Genomic DNA, 22,905 nt, shown 5'->3' on the forward strand with positions numbered 1-22,905 from the left:
AGCAGGTTAAATCTGTGATTCCTTGATCCCGGGCTTCTCCTGAGGCCGGCAAATTGGGTATTGGAATTTTCCCATGCAAATATCTGTTTCATCATTTGCCTGCAACATTAATATTGCAATCCACATAGTCCTCTCCTGATGTCCAATAGTCTTCGTGCAATACTTATGCACACATTGTGGCCCACTCACTGCCATTATCTCACACCACCTTTACTGGTGTTGCTATGCCCCATTGGTAATGAAATGGCACGTGGAAGAGTCCAAAAAGTGCCATTTCATTCCACAAGTATTCATACTATTGATATAAACGTTATGGCCAGCACCAACCACCAGCAGGAAACAACATGGCTGCCCGTCCATGCATCTATGAACCATAAATGTGCCATCAATACAACCAAGCGGTCAATGCTGCAGAATGTTTCATGAATTCTGTTCATGTCCGTCTACTGCTCCTGCATCCTTTTGGTGGACAAATGGCTTCAGTGCGATTGGCTAACATTTGAGTAAAGGTGCTAATGCACTTGTCTGCCTGTGATGTTGTTCATGGCATGTATGGGTGCTGCCATTCTCGGACCAGGGCCTGCATTGTCCCAGTGAACTCTGACAGATGGCCACAGATTTCCCTTTGCTGTCACACAAACCCCTGCTTTGTATGAAGAAAGGTTGAACAGGTTGGGCCTATATGCACTGAAGTTTGGAAGAATGAGAGGTGACCTTATTGAAACAAATAAGATCTTGAGGGGACTTGATAGAGTGGATACTGGGAGGATATTTCCACTTGTGGGGGAGACTAGAATGAGGGCACAAAGTTTAAGAATAAAATATTTCCCTTTTGAGATCGATGAAGCGATGTTTTTTCTCTCAGAAGGTCGATTGTCTGTGTGGAAGGTTGGGTCATTGAATTTACTCAAGGCTGAGATAGATAGATTTTTGATAGGCAAGGGAGTTAAAGGTTATGGGGGGGACACACAGAAGTGAAGTTGAGACCACAGCCAGATCAGCCATTTAATTATCGAATGGCGGAGCAGGCTCAAAAGACCAAATTACCTATTACTGCTTCTATATCTTACGTTCCTTAAGTGGCCCCTAAGGCTTAGCACTTCCAGCCAGTGAAGCTTTACTGAGGCTGTCCTCTGTTGGCCCTGCCAATAGCTGCTGATGCTTCTCCCATCTGCTCCAGGTCAAATGTGAAATGAGACTCACCTTGTGCTCCCCGTTCTGACTACGTCAACTTCCCACCCTGTTGGTACAGAGTGCACTCGACATCTGTTATGGTGAATCCGTGAAGTGCAGCTCTTTGTCTTAGATTGGTGAGGTGTTCAGAATGACCTGATGCTGCTCCCCCAGCATTGGCCCGGTGAAAGAGAGCACACACCAGTGACTTCACCTCCCATTGCTCAGGAGTTGCTTTAGCAGACCCCTGACTCACCATCAACTCTGAGATACAGGAAACAAATACACAAAATCTCTGTGGGCAGCTGTCATCATAGTGAACGCAAAATTTTAAGTCACTTGCACGTAAAGACAAGAAGCTTCTGACCTCCCTCTACATTTCCTGCAAGATTAAGATCAACAGTGTTAAGAGAGTAATACTTCCCCATCACAGCATCATAAGGTGCGTTCACGTGTAATGATCATGGCAATTTACTGTCTATAGGCTTAACTGTGCATCTCCAAAAGCCCCATTGTTGTGAGCCCTTTCCTTGGGTGAGGAGTTGACACAGACACATATGTCATGTGTGTTCCCTGATGATGCCTGCCTTGCAATCACATCTGCTCAGAGGGGAGCTCAGTATGTATTTATTTCATGGCTGCCGAATGGGCATTGCATCTTACTCAGCTTGCCGTGTCGACCTGAGGCGGCTGTTGAAGTGCTCCCCTGCACGGGGCCCATTTCTGGCTCACCGCCATGCTGGCCTCTTGCTCAACCTGTTTAATCTGACTGGCTGGCCACCTTCTGCTGCACCTTGGAAACAAAAAGACCCTACGGGCTCTCTCTCAGACCTCCAGGAAGGCTTTCTGAATCATGGGACTGTCCATACAAAACTGTCTGACAAGTGAATGCTCTTTACAATCGGACCCTCTGTCATGATGCAGGCTGATTTCAGCCACATTGATTGCTGATGAGGTTACTGAATGCCACTGCCATCCCTACCTGAATGATGATCACTCAGGTGAACCACCAATTGGTGACCCACCACAAAGATTCTGACAGATGTTGCGCGATGCCCTCGAGTGGGATTGGTCCCAGAAAAAGTTTTGACATCAGGTTCCCGAAGCTGCCTATAAAATCCAGAACATTGTCTTCGGTCCCCCAATAAACTCAGTTTCCTATCTACCAACTCCCCTTGACCACTGAGGCTGCTTCCGATAATTCACAACGCTGGCATTGTATTTGATACAGAGAGGAACTTCTGAACATATATCTGCTTCATCACCAAGGCTGACTATTTCCACCTGTAAAATATTGACTGAGATCCACCCCTAACTCAAGTCATCTACTTCTGAAACCCTCATCCATGCCTTTGTTATCTCCCGCCTTGACATTCCAATGCTCGCCTCTCCGGCCTTTCATTCTCCACCTGATGTACTCGTCCAACCTTTGCTGCCCATATCCTAGTTTGCACCATGTCCTATTCACCTATAACCCCTATGCTCATTTATCTACATTGGCTTCTGGTTCAGCAATGCCTCAGTTTTAAAATGATTATCCTTGTTTTCAAATCCATCCATGCCCCTGGCCTTGCTGTTTGTCTGTAACCTTTTCAATCCTTTAAAGCTCCTCTGATTCTGGCCTTTAGCGCATCCCAATTTGAAACACTCCCATCTTTGGTGACTGCCTTCAGTGGTTTAACCCCCAAGTTCTGGAATTCCCTCCCTAAACCTCTTCATCTCTTCCTCCTCCTTAGAATCTACCTTTTTTCACCAAAAAGCCTGCTCCAATGTCAACTGCCTGGCGTGGCGTCAGTTTTATTGAAATGATACTCTTGTGAAACACCTTGGGACATCTGAAAACTGAGTGAGTTCACCCTGCATCTATCTAGCTGTGCTGCACATAATGCTGGGAATCTTGATGCTAAACAATGGGTGCTTGAAATGGAAGGTGTTCTGTTCGCAAGCGGTAATATTCCTGATCCTGATGGGCAGAGAAGGAAAATAAAAACAGAAAGCACAAAGCAGAATTTGTGTCTTGAAGGTGTTTACAATGACTGGTATGCAGCAGCTGCTCCAAGCTCATAAAGTGAACTCATTGTCTGCAGTTCAAAGCTGCGCTAGTTTACTTTGATATCCTCTTCTTGCTCTTCATACATGTGACCAGGACCTAAAAAAAAGATGTTGGCAGCAAGGAGCTTAAATAAACTATATTTTCAATTTGGTTTTATCAAAGAGATCTATTCAGAAAGTGCATCAGCGTCTATCCTCATTCTGCATATTTGTGCTTTTATTCCATAGTAACCTTTCGTACAGAAAACTGGATTTCCTGCACCTACCCATTCAGTGTTCAGGATTTTTTTTGAATGTACTGCATATTTTTATTTTCCTACAAAGTTAATGTAGAAGATGTGGCAGTGTCATATCTTATTTTGCAATGAGTGAGCCCACTGCATGATTCATCAAAGTGCAATTGTGCAAATCATTTATTGGCTTGAAATTTTTTGTTCAGCATGACTTTCTTCCCATGAACAGGGAATAAAATGGGCCAGGGTAGGCCAGAAAGTTGTGACGTTTATTGTATTTGACATTGACCCAGATCTTGCGGTCACTGTGATGACAGCTGCCTCGAGGGATTTGGTGGGCTATTGAGTGGAGACCCGCTGTCATCGGGTGTCAGATTCAGCAACGCCCTGTGGCATCCGTGAGCTGGGCATAGCACAGTGTGTCTCTCCAACCAATCAGATTTAAAAACCTTCACTGAGAACTGCAGGGCTGAATTGAAACTCTCAAAAATTTGTGGGTTAGAGTTGTGTCAGAGACTAAAATGCAAAAGATCTGGAACAGTATTCAAACCCAGCCATTTTGAGTTTAAACAGAGATGGAGTAAGGGGAAGGGTGACTAATCCATTCAAATATTATAATAAGGCTATGCGGCCTTCCTTTTAATGGCCATTCCTTTGTAAACACAGGCAGCTTTAAAGTAAGTACCTTTACAGCACCTCTTGTGGGCTATGAGGAGTAGGAGAGCTTCCCTCAGGCCCAACAAGTTAACCCAGTAAGCAATTTTTCTGCTGCACATCCAAGCAGCGTCAGTCCCTTGCATGGGCGAGCTGGAACTACCTTGAATCCCTGAGAGAACTGCAGCCCCCTTCAACCTACTCTCTGAATAAATCCCGTGCGAGATCCGAACTCAATCTTTGCAATCCACAGTTTCTCTCACTGCGCTGATGCACCTGCTTATTCCACTAGGCTTCGCACTGGGAATCAGGCTTCCTCCTCAAGCGAACTGCAGCTTGTCAAAGTAGCCTGCCAGGCAAAATTCCACTTAAAGGCACCCTGTGGATACATAGTGCAGGATATTCAGGAAACCTGTTCTTCTGGGAAGTATAAACCAGGACTTGTAAATTAGGTTTAAAAAGTGTGGGAAAGAAAAACTTTGAATCAGAGCAAAAGATAAGGGACAGGAAAGATGAAATAAATGTCTTCAGTGCTAATTAAATTCTGAAGGAATAACACTCCATACATAACATTACATTTTTAGGCCAGAGAAGTTGTTTGCTGGTAATTATGACTGATCACAACATTAAAAATTAAATTACACCTGAATGTGCCAGCCCTTACTTTCCGCTCTGATTAGTGCAACTTAATTTTCCTTACATTGCTTTCAAGATCAATAGTACCTCAGAGGTACTATTATAGCAGAGCCTGTAAAGAGCAGATTAATTTGGACTGTATCTTCTGCATTCCTGGATTTAACTGCATGTTGTGCGCAAGGCTATAAATTGCTGACTGAATTACTTCATTATAACAGGAATGGTATTAGCCTATGTATTATTCTGAAATCAAACTCTGGACCAATGCTTTTGTGAAACACATTGAGATATTTCTCTAAAGGTGCTGAGTAAAAATATATTGTTCTTGGATAATATGCTCAGTTTCAGTGTCTGTCCTGTGCAGGCTCTCACTCCATGAGGCCCATATTGTGCTTTGTTCTGTCTGTCCAATGTCCAGTTAATATGCAGTGAACCCAGGGATTGAATAGAAATCATTATTACTACACTGCCATTTACTAATTATATTTAATGTTCTCACGTGGATGTTTTCAACTTTGTAAGATAAAAGGGTAAGAAATAGGAACAGAAGTAGGCTCTTTGAGCCTACTCTACCTTTCAGCATGATCGTGGATGATCTCCGAGTTCAACTTCTCTTTTTCTGCACTAACCTATATCCAATAACACTCTTAGCATCTAAAAATCGATCAATCTCTGTCTTAAATACACTCGACAACTGAGTACCCACAGTTCTCTGAGATAGAAAATTCAAAATATTCACAACTTTTTGTGTGCAGAAATTTCTCCTTATCTGAGTCCTTAATGGCTGACCCCTTATTCTAAGACTCCTCAACCCTTGTTCTAAACTCCCCAATGAGGGGAAGCATCCTCCAAGTATCTACACAGTCAAGTCCCTTAACAATTTTATATATTTCATTGAAATCACCTTGCATCTTCTATATCCGAGGGAATATATTCATAGTCTACTCAATCTCTCCTCATAGAACAATCCTCTCATTACCAGGATCAGTCCACTGAACCTTTGTTGTGCTCCCTCTAAAATCAGTATATATTTCCTCAGGTAGGAGACCAAATCTATACACAGAACTCAAGTGGAGTCTAAACACAGCCCTATATAATTGTGCGATAACTTCTTTACTCTTATACTTCAATCTCTGTGTAACAAAGGCTCACAGACCATTAGCCTTCCTAATCACTGCGAGTGCGTGTTAACTTTGTCTGATTCTTGTACAAGAATACCAACATTTCTTAATCTCTCACTACTTTTTTTCCTTTCAAAGTGGACAACTTTACATTTTCCCACAGTATATTCCAATTGCTATGTTCTTTCCCACTCACGTAATCTATCTATATCCCTTTGCACTGTCTTCAAAGCTTACGTGTCCACCTAACTTTGAACTTTGAATCAGCAAACATGGATACATTACACACTTCAAGACCATTGTTTAGGTTAAAACTGCCCAATAGTTATTAACCAGGAAGTGAACAATTGAATAGAAGCAATGACACAATAACTTGCATTTATATATCACCTTTAACATAGTAAGTCATCCCCAGCTGGTTCATGGGAGAATAAATAATACAATGAAATTTGACACCAAACTTCGTAAGCAAAGGTAAATATGAGGGTCAGGTGACCAAGATCTTAATCAAAGAGGTAGATTTTAAGGAGCATTTGAAAGCAGAAGGTAGGGAGGTAGAGAGACTTGGGGAGGGAATTCCAGAGCTCAGAGTCGAGGCTGCTAAAGGCACAGCCACCAGCAGTTGAAGGAAGAAAACTAAACCTGTGTAAGAAGCCAGATTTGGAGGAGCTCGGAGTTCTGAGGGGGTTGCAGAAATACGGAGGAATGGAGAGATTTGAGCACACAGACAAGAAATTTGAATTTGGGGCATTGCTAGATTGTAAGGACCCAATGTACATTAATGAGTAAAGGAGTACAGGAGTTGGGACGTCTTGCTGAAGTTGTACAAGACATTGGTAAGGCCACACTTGGAATACTGTGTGCAATTATAACAACAACAACAAAGAACAATACAGCACAGGAACAGGCCCTTCAGCCCTCCAAGCCCGCGCCGCTCCCCGGTCCAGGATTGAATCCAGGATCCCCGCCCAATTTTCCAGCCTATCTACATACCAATATCCTATCCACCGAGCTGTCCCTCACAGCTACGATGCTTTGTTCATCACAACCTATTAACTCACCCCCACCCCCCCATTCCAGACCATGTGATCTCCAGGGAGAGGCGAAAACCCAGAGTGAAAACCCCAGGGCCAATATGGGGAAAAAAAAATCTGGGAAATTCCTCTCCGACCCCCTGAGGCGATCGAAACGAGTCCAGGAGATCACACTGGCCCTGATCAGAAAATGCTTCCCAACCCTATTCATTTCCACTTCTGCTTTACGAACACCATCTGAATTCCCTGCCCCCGAGACAGGTTCCCAACTATCCGCAGTCTCGCTCTGTACTGGCACCAGCAAGATGATCATAGAATGAAGCCTTGAAACGAGAAACAAAGAACAATTAGCCCGCGCCGCTCCCTGGTCCAAACTAGACCACTCTTTTGTATCCCTCCATTCCCACTCCGTTCATATAGTGTCTAGATAAGTCTTAAACGTTCCCAGTGTGTCCGCCTCCACCACCTTGCCCGGCAACACATTCCAGGCCCCCACGACCCTCTGTGTAAAATATGTCCTTCTGATATCTGTGTTAAACCTCCCCCCCTTCACCTTAAACCTATGACCCCTCGTGAACGTCACCACTGACCCGGTGAAAAGCTTCCCACCGTTCACCCTATCTATGCCTTTCATAATTTTATACACCTCTATTAAGTCTCCCCTCATCCTCCGTCTTTCCAAGGAGAACAACCCCAGTTTCCCCAATCTCTCCTCATAACCAAGCCCCTCCATACCAGGCAACATCCTGGTAAACCTCCTCTGTACTCTCTCCAAAGCCTCCACGTCCTTCTGGTAGTGTGGCGACCAGAACTGGACGCGTATTCCAAATGCTGGACGCAGTATTCCAAATTCCCAATATTATCTTTTGCTCTTATTCAAAGTTTTTCTTTTCCACACTTTTTAAACCTAATTTACAAGTCCTGGTTTATACTTCCCAGAAGAACAGGTTTCCTGAATGTCCTGCACTAGACTCTGAGCTCTGGAATTCCCTCCCTAAGTCTCTCTACCTCCCTACCTACCTACTGTGTGCAATTCTGGTCACCCTATTATAGAAAGGATATTATTAAACTAGAAAGAGTGCAGAAATGATTTACTAGGATCCTACCGGGACTTGATGGATTGAGTTATAAGGAGAGGTTGGATAGGCTGGGACTTTTTTCTCTGGAGCGTAGGAGGCTGAGGGGTGACCTTATAGAGGTCTATAAAATAATGAGGGGCACAGACAAGGTAGACAGTCAATATATTTTCCCAAAGGTAGGGGAGTCTAAAACTAGAGGGCATAGGTTTAAGGTGAGAGGGGAGAGATACAAAAGTGTCCAGAGGGGCAATTTTTTCACACACAGGGTGGTGAGTGTCTGGAACAAGCTGCCAGAGGTAGTAGTGGAGGCGGGTACAATTTTATCTTTTAAAAAGCATTTAGATAGTTACATGGGTAAGATGGGTATAGAGGGATATGGGCCAAATGTGGGCAATTGGGATTAGTTTAGGGGTTTTTTTTAAAAAAAGGGCGGCATGGCCAAGTTGGGCTGAAGGGCCTGTTTCCATGCTGTAAACCTCTATGACTCTAAGACTCTGAGTGATGGTAAGTAAGAGTTAAGAATCAAGCAGCAAATTAGCTCAAGTTCATGGGAGGCCAGCCAGGGAAGCACTGGAATTGCCTGACTCTGGACTTAACAGAATCATTTCTGAGAGTTCCAGCAGCAGATGGGTTGAGGCAAGTGTGGGGAATGGAGATATTACACAAGTGGGAATAGGCAATGTTGCTGGTGGCAAGCATATTGGGCAGAAGCTTATCATAGAGTCTCACAGAATGCCGAGGCTGCGAATAATCTGGCTATATCTCAGTAGTAGCCAGGTAGAGCCACAAAGCCAGTGGCCAGGGATTGGAATTTGTGGTGGGAATTGAGAAGAGCGAGCATAGATTATCACAAAGTCAGGCAGACGCTGGAGGCCTTGAGAAATGGTGGGCGGAACCTGGATACACAAGCTGCAACCGCATTTCTGGCAGCTCCCATTATTGGAATGCGATAATGGCAGCTTGTTCCAGACACTCACCACCCTGTGTGTGAAAAAATTGCTCCTCTGGACACTTTTGTATCTCTCCCCTCTCACCTTAAACCTATGCCCTCTAGTTTTAGACTCCCCTACCTTTGGGAAAATATATTGACTGTCTACCTTGTCTGTGCCCCTCATTATTTTATAGACCTCTATAAGGTCACCCCTCAGCCTCCTACGCTCCAGAGAAAAAAGTCCCAGCCTATCCAACCTCTCCTTATAACTCAATCCATCAAGTCCCGGTAGGATCCTAGTAAATCATTTCTGCACTCTTTCTAGTTTAATAATATCCTTTCTATAATAGGGTGACCAGAATTGCACACAGTAGGTAGGTAGGGAGGTAGAGAGACTTAGGGAGGGAATTCCAGAGCTCAGAGTCTAGTGCAGCACTTCAGCGGTCACGGGCATTCGGCCTCTGATATTCGGGTAAGCGTTCTCCAAGGTGGCCTTCGCGACACACGACAGCGCAGAGTCGCTGAGCAGAAACTGATAGCCAAGTTCTGCACACACGCGGACGGCCTCAACCGGGATATTGGGTTCATGTCACACTATTTGTAACGCCCACAGTTGCGTGGACCTGCAGAGTTTCACTGGCTGTCTTGTCTGGAGACAATACACATCTTTTTAGCCTGTCTTGATGCTCTCTCCACTCCCATTGTTTTGTTTCTTAAAGACTTGATTAGTTGTAAGTATTCGCATTCCAACCATTATTCATGTAAATTGAGTCTGTGTCTTTATAAACTCTGTTTGTGAACAGAATTCCCACTCACCTGAAGAAGGGGCTTAGAGCTTCGAAAGCTTGTGTGGCTTTTGCTACCAAATAAACCTGTTGGACTTTAACCTGGTGTTGTTAAACTTCTTACTGAGGTCCCATTATTGCCAGCAGATGGAAGGAGTGGGGCATGAATCTCACAGGTAGGAAATCTGAACTCATCAAGGCCATTTGAAATTCATTATGCATTCAAATAGATCCCAGTGTCACTGTTCCAAGGGACATAACCATAGTGCGGAGGCACAACTTCATGGAGGAGATGTAAATGATCTTGGAAGGTGGATGACGTATCTTTTAAGTGTCATGACCTGAAGCTATTCAAATCCCCAGCCCTTTGAGAGTGAGAAGAAATGCTGCAAATGTCAATATTGATCCTTCCATCCCACAATTCAGATCATTTTTATGTATTGTAAAAAATAGTATGGTCAGCAATAATTATATTACTGGACTTAGAACCCAGAGATTATGAATTCAAATTGCAGAGTGGCACATTGTAAAAATGATTAATGCTCTCCCCCGCGTGCCCGGCCTCGCCCCCTGCGTGCCCGGCCTCGCCCCCTGCACGCCCGGCCTCGCCCCCTGCGTGCCCGGCCTCGCCCCCTGCACGCCCGGCCTCGCCCCCGGCCTCACCCCCGTGTGCCTGGCCTCACCCCCGCCCGCCCGGCCTCGCCCCCGTGCACCCGGCCCCTCCCCGCCCGGCCTCGGCTCGCCCCCCCACCCAGCCTCAGCCCCACCGCCCGGCCTCGGCCCCCTCCCCTGGCCCGCGGACCCCTCCCCCTGGCCCCCCAGCGCGCTCCCCCTCATTCCCCCCGCACGCTCCCCCTCATTCCCCCCGCGCGCGCTCTCAGAAAGGCTTCAGCATTTGTTGTTTATTTCCCAACAACATAAAACCTTGTTGGCAGTGACGGGACCAGAAGTGGGCAGGAGTGCAGAAACTTCCCACCCAAGAAATAGGCCACCAAACAGCCCTCCCACTCTGCCTTACTGTTCAATAAGTTAATGATCTTCTGTCTCATCTCCATTTTGCCACTCACTTCCAATATCCCTTGATTCCCAACCTTGAATATACTCAAAAATGGGTCGCCTACACCCCTCTGTGGTGGAGAATTCCAAAGATTCACAGTTCTAACTTCTCCTCATCTTAGTCCTAATGGTCAACCCCTTATCCTGAGGCTGTGACCCATGTTCTAGATTTCCCAGCCAGGAAAGCAACTTTGTTTTCTATCTACTTTGTCAACCCCCTTTAGAGTCTTGTATGTTACAATGAGATTCCCCTTTCATTCTTCTAAACTCCAAAACATATAGGCCAGTTTATTCAGCCTTTCATTATATAACAATCCTCTCATCCCAGGAACCAATCCAGTGAAACTTTGTCTCCAACGCTAATATATCCTTGAATATGGACGCCAAAACTGCGCAGTCGTGTGGTCTCATTGAAACCCTTTGTAATTGTAGCAAGACTTCCTTGATGGGTGGCATGATGGCATAGTGGTTAGCACTGCTGTCTCACAGCACCAGGGACCCGGGTTCAATTCCCAGTTTGGGTCACTGTGTGTTGTCTGCACGTTCTCTCCATGTCTGCGTGGGTTTCCTCCGGGTGCTCCGGTTTCCTCCCACAGTCCAAAAGACATGCTGGTTAGGTGCATTGGCCATGCTAAATTCTCCCTCAGTGTACCCGAACAGACGCCGGAATATGGCGACTAGTAACTTCATTGCAGTGTTAAAGTAAGCCTACATGTGACAATAATAAATAAACTTTAAACTTGTTCCTGTACTCAAGTCCCCTTTGAATAAAGGCCAACGAGTCTTTTGCTCTTAATTGCTTGCCGTGTCAGCATGCTAACTTTGTTTCTTGTATGAGAATACTCAAGTCTCTCCAAGCATCAATATTTAAAAGTTTCATTTATTTTAAAACTTATTCTATTTTCTATTCTGATTACCAAAGTGAAAAACCTCTCACTTTTCCACATTGTGCTCTATCTGCCCTCACTTAATTTGACAATGTATTTTTGCAGCTTGTTTGAATCCTCCTCACAGCTTACATTCCTATATCTGCCCCTATGTGTTTTAATGTAACAGGGCAGTTCTATAAACCCAGGAGGGCCAACACTTTATAGCCAAGATAATCATGCTACTGATAACATTGTTTAAAAAGATAACTGTATTTAAGCAATATGAGCAAAGAATAGTCTGTATGTTTACAAGATCGCCAGTTATATGTGAAGCAGTACAGCTTAATTGGTATGTTTAGAGATGTTTATGTCTGTGTACAGACGCAAATCCTCCTACTACACCTTGTTACACAATGAAGGGAATTTCCAGTGGGACTATATTGTGGTTGAATTTCAAACATCTCCATAACTTTACAAATTGAAAGTGAAAGATCAATGTTTGCAGTCATTTGATTAAAGCTGTTTAAATTTTTATTTCTAAGATAACCTTCTGTACAGCAATTTAGCAGAATATTGCATGATGTGTGCTTTTGAGGACAGTAGGACTTTTACAAGCTAGCACAGGTGCAAAATTTGGTATAATATTCCACTTGATATTTTCTTCCAAATAGCATTTATTTCAATTTGACTATTACTAAAATACATTAAGAAAAAGGCAAAGCTATAATAGAAAAAAGTTGAAGTTAAGTGTGCGCAGAAAGTTCTCAAGAGGGCAGTATATGTTACAAAAATGATCTGCCATATATTATTGGAGGCTGCTTTCAGGTATTCCTGCCAACCAGCTGAGTCCCTGCCTGGAGAGAACACACCCCATATAATGGGTGAATAATGTAGGTTTCAATATTGAAGGAATCTCCATTCCTTATTTTCCGTTCCCTTTTTTGAGCATATAAAAAAGCCTGCATCACGCTGCTACATTGAAATATATCCAAAGGCAAGGCTCAAAGTAGATTTATACTGCACTAAAAGATCCCATGTTGCATAGCTGGTATTGAACTGGATTCGTGTAATGACAGTGCCATTATCTTATTTAACCCAAGTTGACCTTTGTGTTTTTCGTTGCTACAGTGGAGCTATTGGCTGCAAAGTCTAATTTCTATGAGTAAACACAATTTGTGGCCAAGTGAATGTTAATTACTGTTTAGAGAGGAAGGTTTACAAATTGGAACATACTTGTGAATTTCGCCCAGAGAAAAAAGCTCAATTCATTTTTTTTTATTCATTCGTGGGACATGGGTGGCTGGCTGGCCAGTATTTATTGCGCATTCCTTGTTGCCCTTGTTCAGAGGGCAGTTGAGAGTCAACCACATTGCTGTGGCTCTGGAGTCACATGTAGGCCAGACCAGGTAAGGATGGTAGATTTCCTTCCCTAAAGGACATTAGTGAACTAGGTGGGTTTTTCCGACAATCGACAATGGTTTCATGGTCATCAGTAGATTCTTAATTCCAGATATTTTTTATTGAATTCAAATTCCACCAATGCTGCTGGTTTATTTTTATTTCTATGGGGCCGATTCTCCCAGCACAGCTTTTGTAGTGCAGCGGGCCAGGAGACTGAAGTGGAGGCCATTAAGCGGGCTCTCCGCTGGGTGCCACGGCCTCTGCGTGTCTCTGGCAGCCGGTTTTCCGGTACCATCAGCTCTGCGCCGATTTCTGACGCGGAGCTGCATAAATTAAGTAAATCCTGATTTTAATCTGTTTTAAATATTATTAGCAAAGCCGGGACTGAAATCTCCAGGCCTGCTAGTGGTTCACTCCAGCGGGGTTTACTATAGCACTTGCAGGGAGCTAGTGACCCGACCCTGCTGGTGATCGGGGCACCAGGGTTGGGGGTTTGGTGGGGGGTGGGGGGGGGAGTCGAGACTGGCCCGGACATATATCCGGGGGGTGGGGGGCAGCTATTGGGCCATGGGCAAGTCGACGGGCCAGAGCTGAGGGGTCGCAGGGCTGGCCAGCAGCACAGGGCCAATGCGCTCAGCGCTCTGCTGTCGGCCTCTCCAGATTTCTTTTAGAGTGATGCACACTCGGGCACTCAGCAGTGCACAGAGTGTGGGAGATACATTTTGAAACACCCACTGTAAAAACCAGCAGGATTTACTCCAGGTTTTGCACAAATTCGATACTTAGAACTTTTTTGGGAGAATCGCCCTTTATATCTTTGACACTTTGAAGATTAGCCGATGCTCTCAACATCTTTGAGGGTGCAATATTTGTTTTGGGGCGGCACGGTAGCGCAGTGGTTAGCACTGCTGCTTCACAGCTCCAGGGACCTGGGTTCGATTCCCAGCTTGGGTCACTGTCTGTGTGGAGTTTGCACATTCTCCTCGTGTCTGCGTGGGTTTCCTCCAGGTGCTCCGGTTTCCTCCCACAGTCCAAAGATGTGCGGGTTAGGTTGATTGACCATGCTAAATTTGCTCCTTAGTGTCCTGAGATGTGTAGGTTAAAAGTGGGTAAAATATGTAGGGATATGGGGGTAGGGCCTGGGTGGGATTGTGGTCGGTGCAGACTCGATGGGCCGAATGGCCTCTTTCTGTACTGTAAGGTTTCTATGATTTCTATGAATAGTTCAGTGATTATATTACTGGATTAGTAATCTAGAGAGGAATGGACTAATGATCAGGAGACATGAATTCAGATCCCACTGGGACAGCTCGGGAATTTTAAATCAGTTAGTTAAATAAATCTGAAATAAAAATAACTGATATCAGTAATGAGTGACCAAGAAACTACCAGATTGTTGTAAAAATCTATCTGGTTACTAACATCCTTAACAACCTTAAATAGCCTGGTTCATATGTGACTTCATACCCACCGGAATGTGGTTGATCCTCAGATGCCCTTTGAAGCAGCCCAACAAGCTACAGCATTGTATGAAAACCACTACGAGAAGTTATTAAAACCAGGGGGACCACCCATCATTGACCTATGCACGGACAACGGAGTACAGAGCCCAGTCAACCCTGCAGATTTCTCCTCACTAATATTTGGAAACCTCTGCCAGTATCGTGAGAGTTATCTCATAGGCAAGTCAAGAAACAGCCTGACAAATCATATCTTTCACCCAACATCCCAGACTCCTCCATCACTATCGCTGGTTATTGTTCTGTCTCACCAGCAAGACAGATCCACCAGAGGTGGCAGCACGTGGATATACCAGTTGAAAGAGAATACCCCTCAGAGTCCTCAGCATTATCTCTGGACACCATGAAGTCTCATGGCACCTGGTCATACATGAGTGAGGAAACCTCCTCCTTGATTACTACCTAGAGCTCTCATTCAGCTTTTGAATCAGTGCTCCTCCATGTGGAATATTCTTTGGAAGAAGCATTAAGGGTAGCAAGGGCACAGAATGTACTTTGGGTGGGGACTTAAATGTCCAACGCTCACAGTGCCACAGCTGACCTGGCTGGCTGAGTCCTGAATGACAAAGTTGCCAGCCTGGGCTTGCAGTAAATAGTGAGGGAACCAACACAAGGGAAAGCCAACTTGACCTTGTCCTCACCAACTTTCCTGTTGAAGCTGCATCTATCCATGACTATATTGGTAGTTGTGACCACTGCACAGTCCTTGAGGAGACAAACTCCTGTCTTCACACTGAGGATACCCTTTATTTTGTGTGGTACTACCACTGTGCTAAACTAGATATATTACGACTCAAAACTAGTCACCCATGAGACACTGTTGCATCAGCAACAGAATTGTATTGCATCTTAATCTTTGGCCTCATACCCTGGCATATCCCTCGCTCTCGCCTTTCCATCAAGCTAGGGGACCAACCCGAGTTCAGTGAGGACTGTGAGAAAGCACACCTGGAGCAGTGCCAGGTGTACCTAAAAATGAGATGCTGACTTGGTGAAGCTGCAATACAGGGTTGTGTGCCCACTGAACAGCAGAAGCAGCATGCAATAGACAGAGCTAAGCAATTCCACAATCAATGGATCAGATCTAAGCTCTGTAGTCCGGCCACATCCAGTAATCAATGGTGGTGTAGAATTTAAAAACTAACCGGAGGAAGAGGGTCCATAATTGTCTCCATCTTCAATGATGGCGGATCCCTGCAGCTGAGTGCAAAAGACATAACCAAAGCATTTGCAGTCAACTCCATCCAGAACGGTTGAGTGATCCATCTCAGCCTCCTCCTGAGCTCCCCACCATTACAGATGCCGGGCTTCAGCCAAAGCGATTCGCTCCATCTGATAACAAGAAAAGCTGTGCACACTGGGCCCCAACAATATCACTGCTGCAGTGCTGAAAAGCACTTCCAGCCAAACTGTTCTTTACAGTACTGGCATTTACCCGACAAAATGGAAAATTGTCCAGATATGTCCTGTCTGTAAAAGGGAGGAGCAATTCAATCTGACCAATTTTTCCAGCATCCCAGGGGCTTACCTGATGGCTCAACAAGACAACATCACTTACCATGTTGATAGGTAAATGTTTTCATAACTTGTCTTTCAGCAAACCCTGGATTCAGGTCGGATTGGTATTGCCTCACAGGCTCTGGGAATTGCGCAGGCAGCTCTGGACTGTGCTGTGGACTATGCTGAGAAAAGGATGGCGTTTGGCTCACCGATCTCCAAACTCCAGGCTATCCAGGTAAAAAGAGACCCCTTTTATTCCCAATTGGCACCCATAGCATCAGTGGGAGCTTCCACAGATATTCCAGAGAAATGGCTCAATATCTCCAGGGATTCCGCAGAAATTGAGAGAACCACATATAGCCAGAAGTAAAAATGAACCATTCATAACATGGTCACGAGATGAAAGAGACATGTAGGGATTAACTGCCCTTAGAGATTCATCTTTGAAGGTTTGTATGATATCTGGTTCAACAAAGCAGTTTTCTGCAATATATTGTCACCATATTGGCTGAGCCTGCACATGCATGGAACAAAATTGCCACAAATTGTAAAAGAAAAAAATACCAATTTGGAGAATTGGAGACAGGACAGTCTCACAGTGAGTTATTTGGCAGGCTTTCAAACTGAAGGTCGATGGATAATGTTTCCTTCAGGTGGTTTATACCTAGATTTCACTTCAAACTCTCTGAAATAAGTACTATAAAAATCGTAGTAGTTTTACATTTCTGTAATCCTTTGTATTGGCTGTCTCCTCCTTCAGAACAATGGCAGTGATGTAAATCTAGCCACTACCAAGCTGCTCTACAGTTTCAAAGTTTGCAAATGACGGTAAACTCAGAAAAATGGTAAGCAGTGAAGAGGATAACAGGCTTCAAGAGGAAGTAGGCTAGTGAAATGGGGAGACCCATGGCAGATTAAATTTAGTAAGAAGTCTCACAACACCAGGTTAAAGTCCAACAGGTTTATTTGGTTGCAAATACCATAAGCTTTCGGAGCACTGCTCCATCGTCAGATGGAGTGGATATCTGCTCTCAAACAGTGCACAGATACAGAAATCAAGTTACAGAATACTAATTAGAATGCGAATCTCTACAGCCAGCCAGGTCTTAAAGGTACAGACAATGTGGGTGGAGGGAGCATTCAACACAGGTTAAAGAGATGTGTATTGTCTCCAGACAGAACAGCTAGTGAGATTCTACAAGCCCAGGAGGCAAGCTGTGGGGGTTACTGATAATGTGACATAAATCCAACATCCCGGTTTAGGCCGTCCTCATGTGTGCGGAACTTGGCTATCAGTTTCTGCTCAGCGACTCTGCGCTGTCGTGTGTCGTGAAGGCCGCCTTGGAGAACGCTTACCTGAAGATCCAAGGCTGAATGCCTGTGACTGCTGAAGTGCTCCCCCACAGGAAGAGAACAGTCTTGCCTGGTGATTGTCGAGCGGTGTTCATTCATCCGTTGTCGTAGCGTCTGCATGGTTTCCCCAATGTACCATGCCTCGGGGAGTGTGAAGTGATACATTTTGGTAGGAAGGATGAGGAGAAGCAACATAAACTAAATGTTACAATCTTAAAGGAGGTGCAGGAAGAGAAAGCTCTGGGGTGTACATAAACATTAAGGTGGTAGGACAAGGTCAGAAAGCTGCTGAGAAAGCATATGGACATAATACAGGTAATGAAGACAAAAATAACCGGATCATCCTTTAGTTGGGCCTTAGCTGATGTATTATGTTCAATTCTGGGCACCACATTTTGGGAAGAATGTCCAGGCTTTAGAGAGGGTGCAGGAAAGGAAAGATTCACTTGAAGGATGAGAGACTTCAGTTATATGGAGAGACTGGGGAAGATGAGGTTGTTCTCCTTGGAACAGAGAAGGTTACAGGGTGATTTGATATAGGTAGTTCAAGATCATAAATGGCTTTGACAGTGTCAGCAAGGGTTGGTGACCAGAGGACACAGATTTAAGGTGATTGGCAAAAGTACGAGAGGTGATGTGAGAAAACTTTTTTTTACACAGTGAGTTGTTATGATTTGGAATGCACTGCCAAAAGGGATGGTCGAAGGAGATTCAGTTGTAAATTTCAAAAGGAATCCATACTTGAAGGGGAAAAACATTGCAGGCTATAGGGAAAGAACAGATTAATTGGATAGCTCTACCAAAGAGTTGAAATATGCACAATGAACCAAATGTCCTCCTCAGTGCAGCATCATACAACTCTAATACTACATTTAGAATTTTCCTAACTATCTGTGAGCCATTCCATTTGTTGATCCAAGGAATAGTTTGTAATTAATCTGAATGGTGTTCACCACTGGAGTGCTAACCTCGAGCCCTTTCCCAATGTGGAAATCCAACATCCTACTGCTAAAGGTTCCAAACCAAACTACAATGTACACATTTTGGTTTTACCAAAGAATAATTGATGACACCATTGGCGCCAGTGACATGAGTTTTGTTTGTTTGTAGATGAAACTTGCTGATATGGGTCTGGCACTGGAGAGTGCTCGCTTGTTAACCTGGAGAGCAGCCATGCTGAAGGATAATGGAAAATCATACATAAAGGTAATACAAGAGTATCAAGTCTTTCATATATATCAAGATACAGCTTTGATGTTTGAAATTGGTTTCTCTTTTAGATACAACCCTGTCCATTTTCACTGCTGCATGATTGTAAAATGTTAGGACAGAAAGGTTGCTAAATAACTTTGATAGAAATCATAGAAATCATAGAAACCCTACAGTACAGAAGGAGGCCATTCGGCCCATCGAGTCTGCACCGACCACAATCCCACCCAGGCCCTACCCCCACATATTTACCCACTAATCCCTCTAACCTACGCATCCCAGGAGTCTAAGGGGCAATTTTTTTTTAACCTGGCCAATCAACCTAACCCGCACATCTTTGGACTGTGGGAGGAAACCGGAGCACCCGGAGTAAACCCACGCAGACACGAGGAGAATGTGCAAATTTCCTTGGTCCTACTGTTGCAGACGTGAGCCCCAAGTCATTTATCCCTTTGGAAACTACTTAAACATTAAGTCAATCTTGGCAAGTGAAGCAAGGAGGTAGATGCTATCACATTCACATTATCTGTGTGGAGTTTGCACATTCTCCCCGTATCTGCAATGGGTTTCCTCCGTGTGCTCCAATTTCCTCCCACAGTCTAAAAGATGTGTAGGTTGTGGATTAGCAATGGTAAATGTGCGAGGTTAAGGTGATAGCATGGAGGGGGTGGCCTGAGTGGGATGCTCTTTTGGAGATTTGGTGCAGGCTATTTATGCTTGTTACTTGTTCTGAGGTAAAATATTAGGCCACAGCAAAGGAAGCTGCTATGATGAACAAAATATAAAAGCTTATATTTAATTCATTTGTAATATTGTTTGATAATAAAATTGCTAATCATATTATTAAAGCTATTGGGTGAGCTTCTGGTGATTTTGGTTACATTAATTAATGATGATAAATTTTACTCAAATAACTGTTGAGCAATCAAATATTCCCCTGAGAAAGTAAATTGCAGTTCTCCAATTTCTCCCAGAGGCTAAAACAATGGGTGGGTCAGAAAAGAAAGTCTTCATGTGAACACACGGTGGCACAGTGGTTAGCACTGCTGCCTCACAGCGCCAAGGATCCGGGTTCGATTCCGGCCTCGGGTTACAGTCTGTGTGGAGTCTGCACGTCCTCCCCATGTCTGCATAGTTTCCTCTGGGTGCTCCGGTTTCCTCCCACAGTCCAAAGATGTGTGGATTATGTGGATTGACTATGCTAAATTGCCCCTCAGTGTTTAGAGGTACTAGCTAAAGTAAATGCATGGGGTCATGGGGATAGCACCTGGGTGGGATTGTGGTCGGTGCAGACTCGATGGGTCGAATGGCCTCCTTCTGCACTGAAGGGATTCTATGAAATGCACTTATAAGGTAGTGAGTATGACTGAGGTACCAAATTAATACATTGTATTCCTGTTTCAAAACAAATAGAATGAAGTTAATGTTGGCTTTTTGAATAGGATAGAAGTAGATAGAAAGGAGTTAATTGATTGGCATCACTCAGAGTTAACATGCTACCTGGTCCAGATGGACAGCATCCTAAATTGCTGAGGGAACAGAATATAACAGAATCTCTGACCACAGTCCACCTTCCATATGGGAAAAGTGACAGAGGACAGGCTGGAGGATTGCACGTTAGGTAAAAGTCACCATAGTCCCCGACGACCATATGGCTGGTGGTGATTTAATCTGAGGATCACCACACCTCAGACAAGGGGCAAGGTTGAGAAGGTGGGGCCTTCTTGAATAACCTCACCCAGTATGGGAATTGAACCCACGCTGTTGGCATCACTCTGCATCACTAACCAGCTAGCCAGCCAACTGAGCTAAACTGACCTGCCCATTGCACGTGTTTTAATCCCTGTTAATAGGCTAAGGGATAAGAGCCGTAGAGTAGTGGTTAACCGATGATTTCCTGGTGGAAGAAAAGTATGCTGTGGGATCCCTTAGCAGTCAGTATGAGGGCCATTTCTCGTCTTGTTACATATAAATGACCTGGACTTGGGTATAGTGAGTATGATTTAGAAGTTTGCGAATGATGCAAAACTTGAAAGCACAGTAAGAAGCGGGCAGTATAGAAGCAAACTTCATGGACAGACTAGTTAAATGGACAAATGCATAGCAGATGCAATTTATTGTGGATGTATGAGGTTTTGCAGTTTGGGAGTAACAACAGGAAGAGGCAGTACAATGTGAAAGATACTATTTGAGGGGCTGCTGGAGCAAATGAACTTAGAGGTGCATAGTCATAAATCTTTGAAGGTGACAGGACGAGTCAATGAGGCATTTAAGAAATCGGATGGGCTTTATAAATAGGAGCTTTGAATGCTAAAACAAAGAAATCATGCAAATCTTTACAAGCCATTAGTTAAGCCTCAGCTGGACTATTGTGTGCAACGATGCCAGGGTTGAGGATGTCAGTTAAATAGCAAGACTGGGGAAGCTGAAATTACTCTCCCTAGAACAGAAAAAGACAAGGGGAGACCTAATGGTAATAAACAAAACGATGAGGTGTTGGATACGGCAAGGAGAAACTGATTCCTCAGTCAGTGGGTCAGTAATCCGAGATCATAGATTTACATAGGATTACACAAGACATAGAAACAGGCCACTCGGTCCAATCAGTCCATGGTGGTGCGAATGCTCAGTGGCCAAAAGTACATGCATTATTCTAAGTGCGTCTATCCAAGGCTCAAAACAAATGTAGCATAAAAGCTTCCCTACTTTTTAATTCTATCTCTCATGAAATAAGGCATTGTGCTGGGTTTGCATTTTTTTATGGCCTTGCTAAACTGTGGTGGAACTTTTCATGCTTGGTACACTTGCACTTCAAGATCCCTTTGTTTCCCCAACCCATCTAAGCTTGAGCCTTCTGAGTAAAAAGAAACCTCCCTATTCTTCCTACCAATATGTACTAACTCACATACATTTGCCAATTATTTGCTCATTCCGTAAGTTTAACAAAATCCACCTGTAATTTGCTGCAGGACATCTCGGTATTGACTATTCCACACCACCACCCAGCTCCACCTCCATCAATTTGGTGTCATCCGCAAATTTAGAAACTGAAAATGCCTAAATTGCTAATATAAATTGTGAACAGCAGTGGTCTTGGCACAGTGGTTAGCACTGCTGCCTCACAGCGCGAGGGACCCGGGTTCGATTCCCAGCTTGGGCCACTGTCTGTGCGAAGGCTGCACATTCTCCCTGTCTCTGCGTGTGTTTCCTCCGGGTGCTCCGGTTTCCTCCCACAGTCCAAAGATGCGTTGGTTAGATGCATTGGCCATGCTAAATTCTGCCTCAGTGTACCCGAGCAGGCACCGGAGTGTGGCGACTAGGGGATTTTCACAGCAACTTCATTGCAGTGTTGATGTAAGTCTTACTAGTGACTAATAAATAAACTTTAAACTTTACTTTTATCCATCAGCCAACACCTAAAACTGTTTGTGTGCGCATTAGCTGCCCGATTTCTTACTTTATAACTGTGGCTACACTTAAGGAATATTGGCCGCAATTCTCTGGCCGCCCCGACCAGCGAGAACGGAGAATTTGGCGCTCAGCCAAATCTCCATTCACAGAAGCAGGACCAAAGAATTTCAGCTGCAGGTGAGATGGGAGAACCCGGCCCAGCTGCGGGTGAGATGGGAGAACCCAGCCCAGCTGCGGGCGAGGTGGGAAAATCCGACCCAGCTGCGGCCGAAGTGGGAGAATCCAGCCCATTGGTTGCAAATGGCTTTGAGAAATCCTGAAGTCATGAAAAGTCTGATACAAAATGCAAATCTTTCTTTCATTCAACGATAGAAGAATAAATTATCATCCAATGTTCCACTCACAATGCAAAGAGGATCTTTGCTGTAATATGGATGATGGGAGAGCACAGGATTAGATGTCTGCTCTGATATTCCCCTGCTGTCAAATAGTCTCCTGCACTTGTTATCCAGGTTTAGGCAGTGCAAGTGGCCATGTGAGGGGTCTGGGCAGGGTAGATAGGGGGGAATCTGTTCACTTTGGTGGAATAGTCATTCATTGATTTCAAATGTTGGTGAAAGAACCGAAGTGACATGAGGAAAACCTTTTCTACACAGTGAGTGGATAGGATCAGGAATTCACTGCCTGAGACCGTGATGCAGACAAATTCAACACTGGCTTTCAAAAAGGGAACTGGTTCATTATCTGAAAGATTTGCAGGGCTCCAGGGATGAAGGGGTCTAGCTAAGTTCTCACAGAGAGCCAATGCAGATACGATGGGCTGAATGGCTTCCTTCTGTGTTTTGACCGTTCCTATGATTCAATCTACTGCAGTCCTACTCCTAATCT

The 22,905-nt window shown here is 44.4% G+C and overlaps 1 protein-coding gene across 1 annotated transcript in view; it reads left to right on the plus strand.

Moving 5' to 3' along the window:
- acads (acyl-CoA dehydrogenase short chain) overlaps nucleotides 1-22,905 on the plus strand; it is a 163,426-nt gene that overhangs the window by 102,907 nt on the left and 37,614 nt on the right. Inside the window, exons 7-8 of the mRNA XM_078226956.1 lie at nucleotides 16,142-16,279; nucleotides 18,508-18,603. Of these exons, the coding sequence (XP_078083082.1) occupies nucleotides 16,142-16,279; nucleotides 18,508-18,603 (234 nt within the window). The remainder of the gene's footprint in view (nucleotides 1-16,141; nucleotides 16,280-18,507; nucleotides 18,604-22,905) is intronic.

This window comes from Mustelus asterias, chromosome 13 (assembly GCF_964213995.1).
Source record: "Mustelus asterias chromosome 13, sMusAst1.hap1.1, whole genome shotgun sequence".
NCBI lineage: Eukaryota > Metazoa > Chordata > Chondrichthyes > Carcharhiniformes > Triakidae > Mustelus > Mustelus asterias.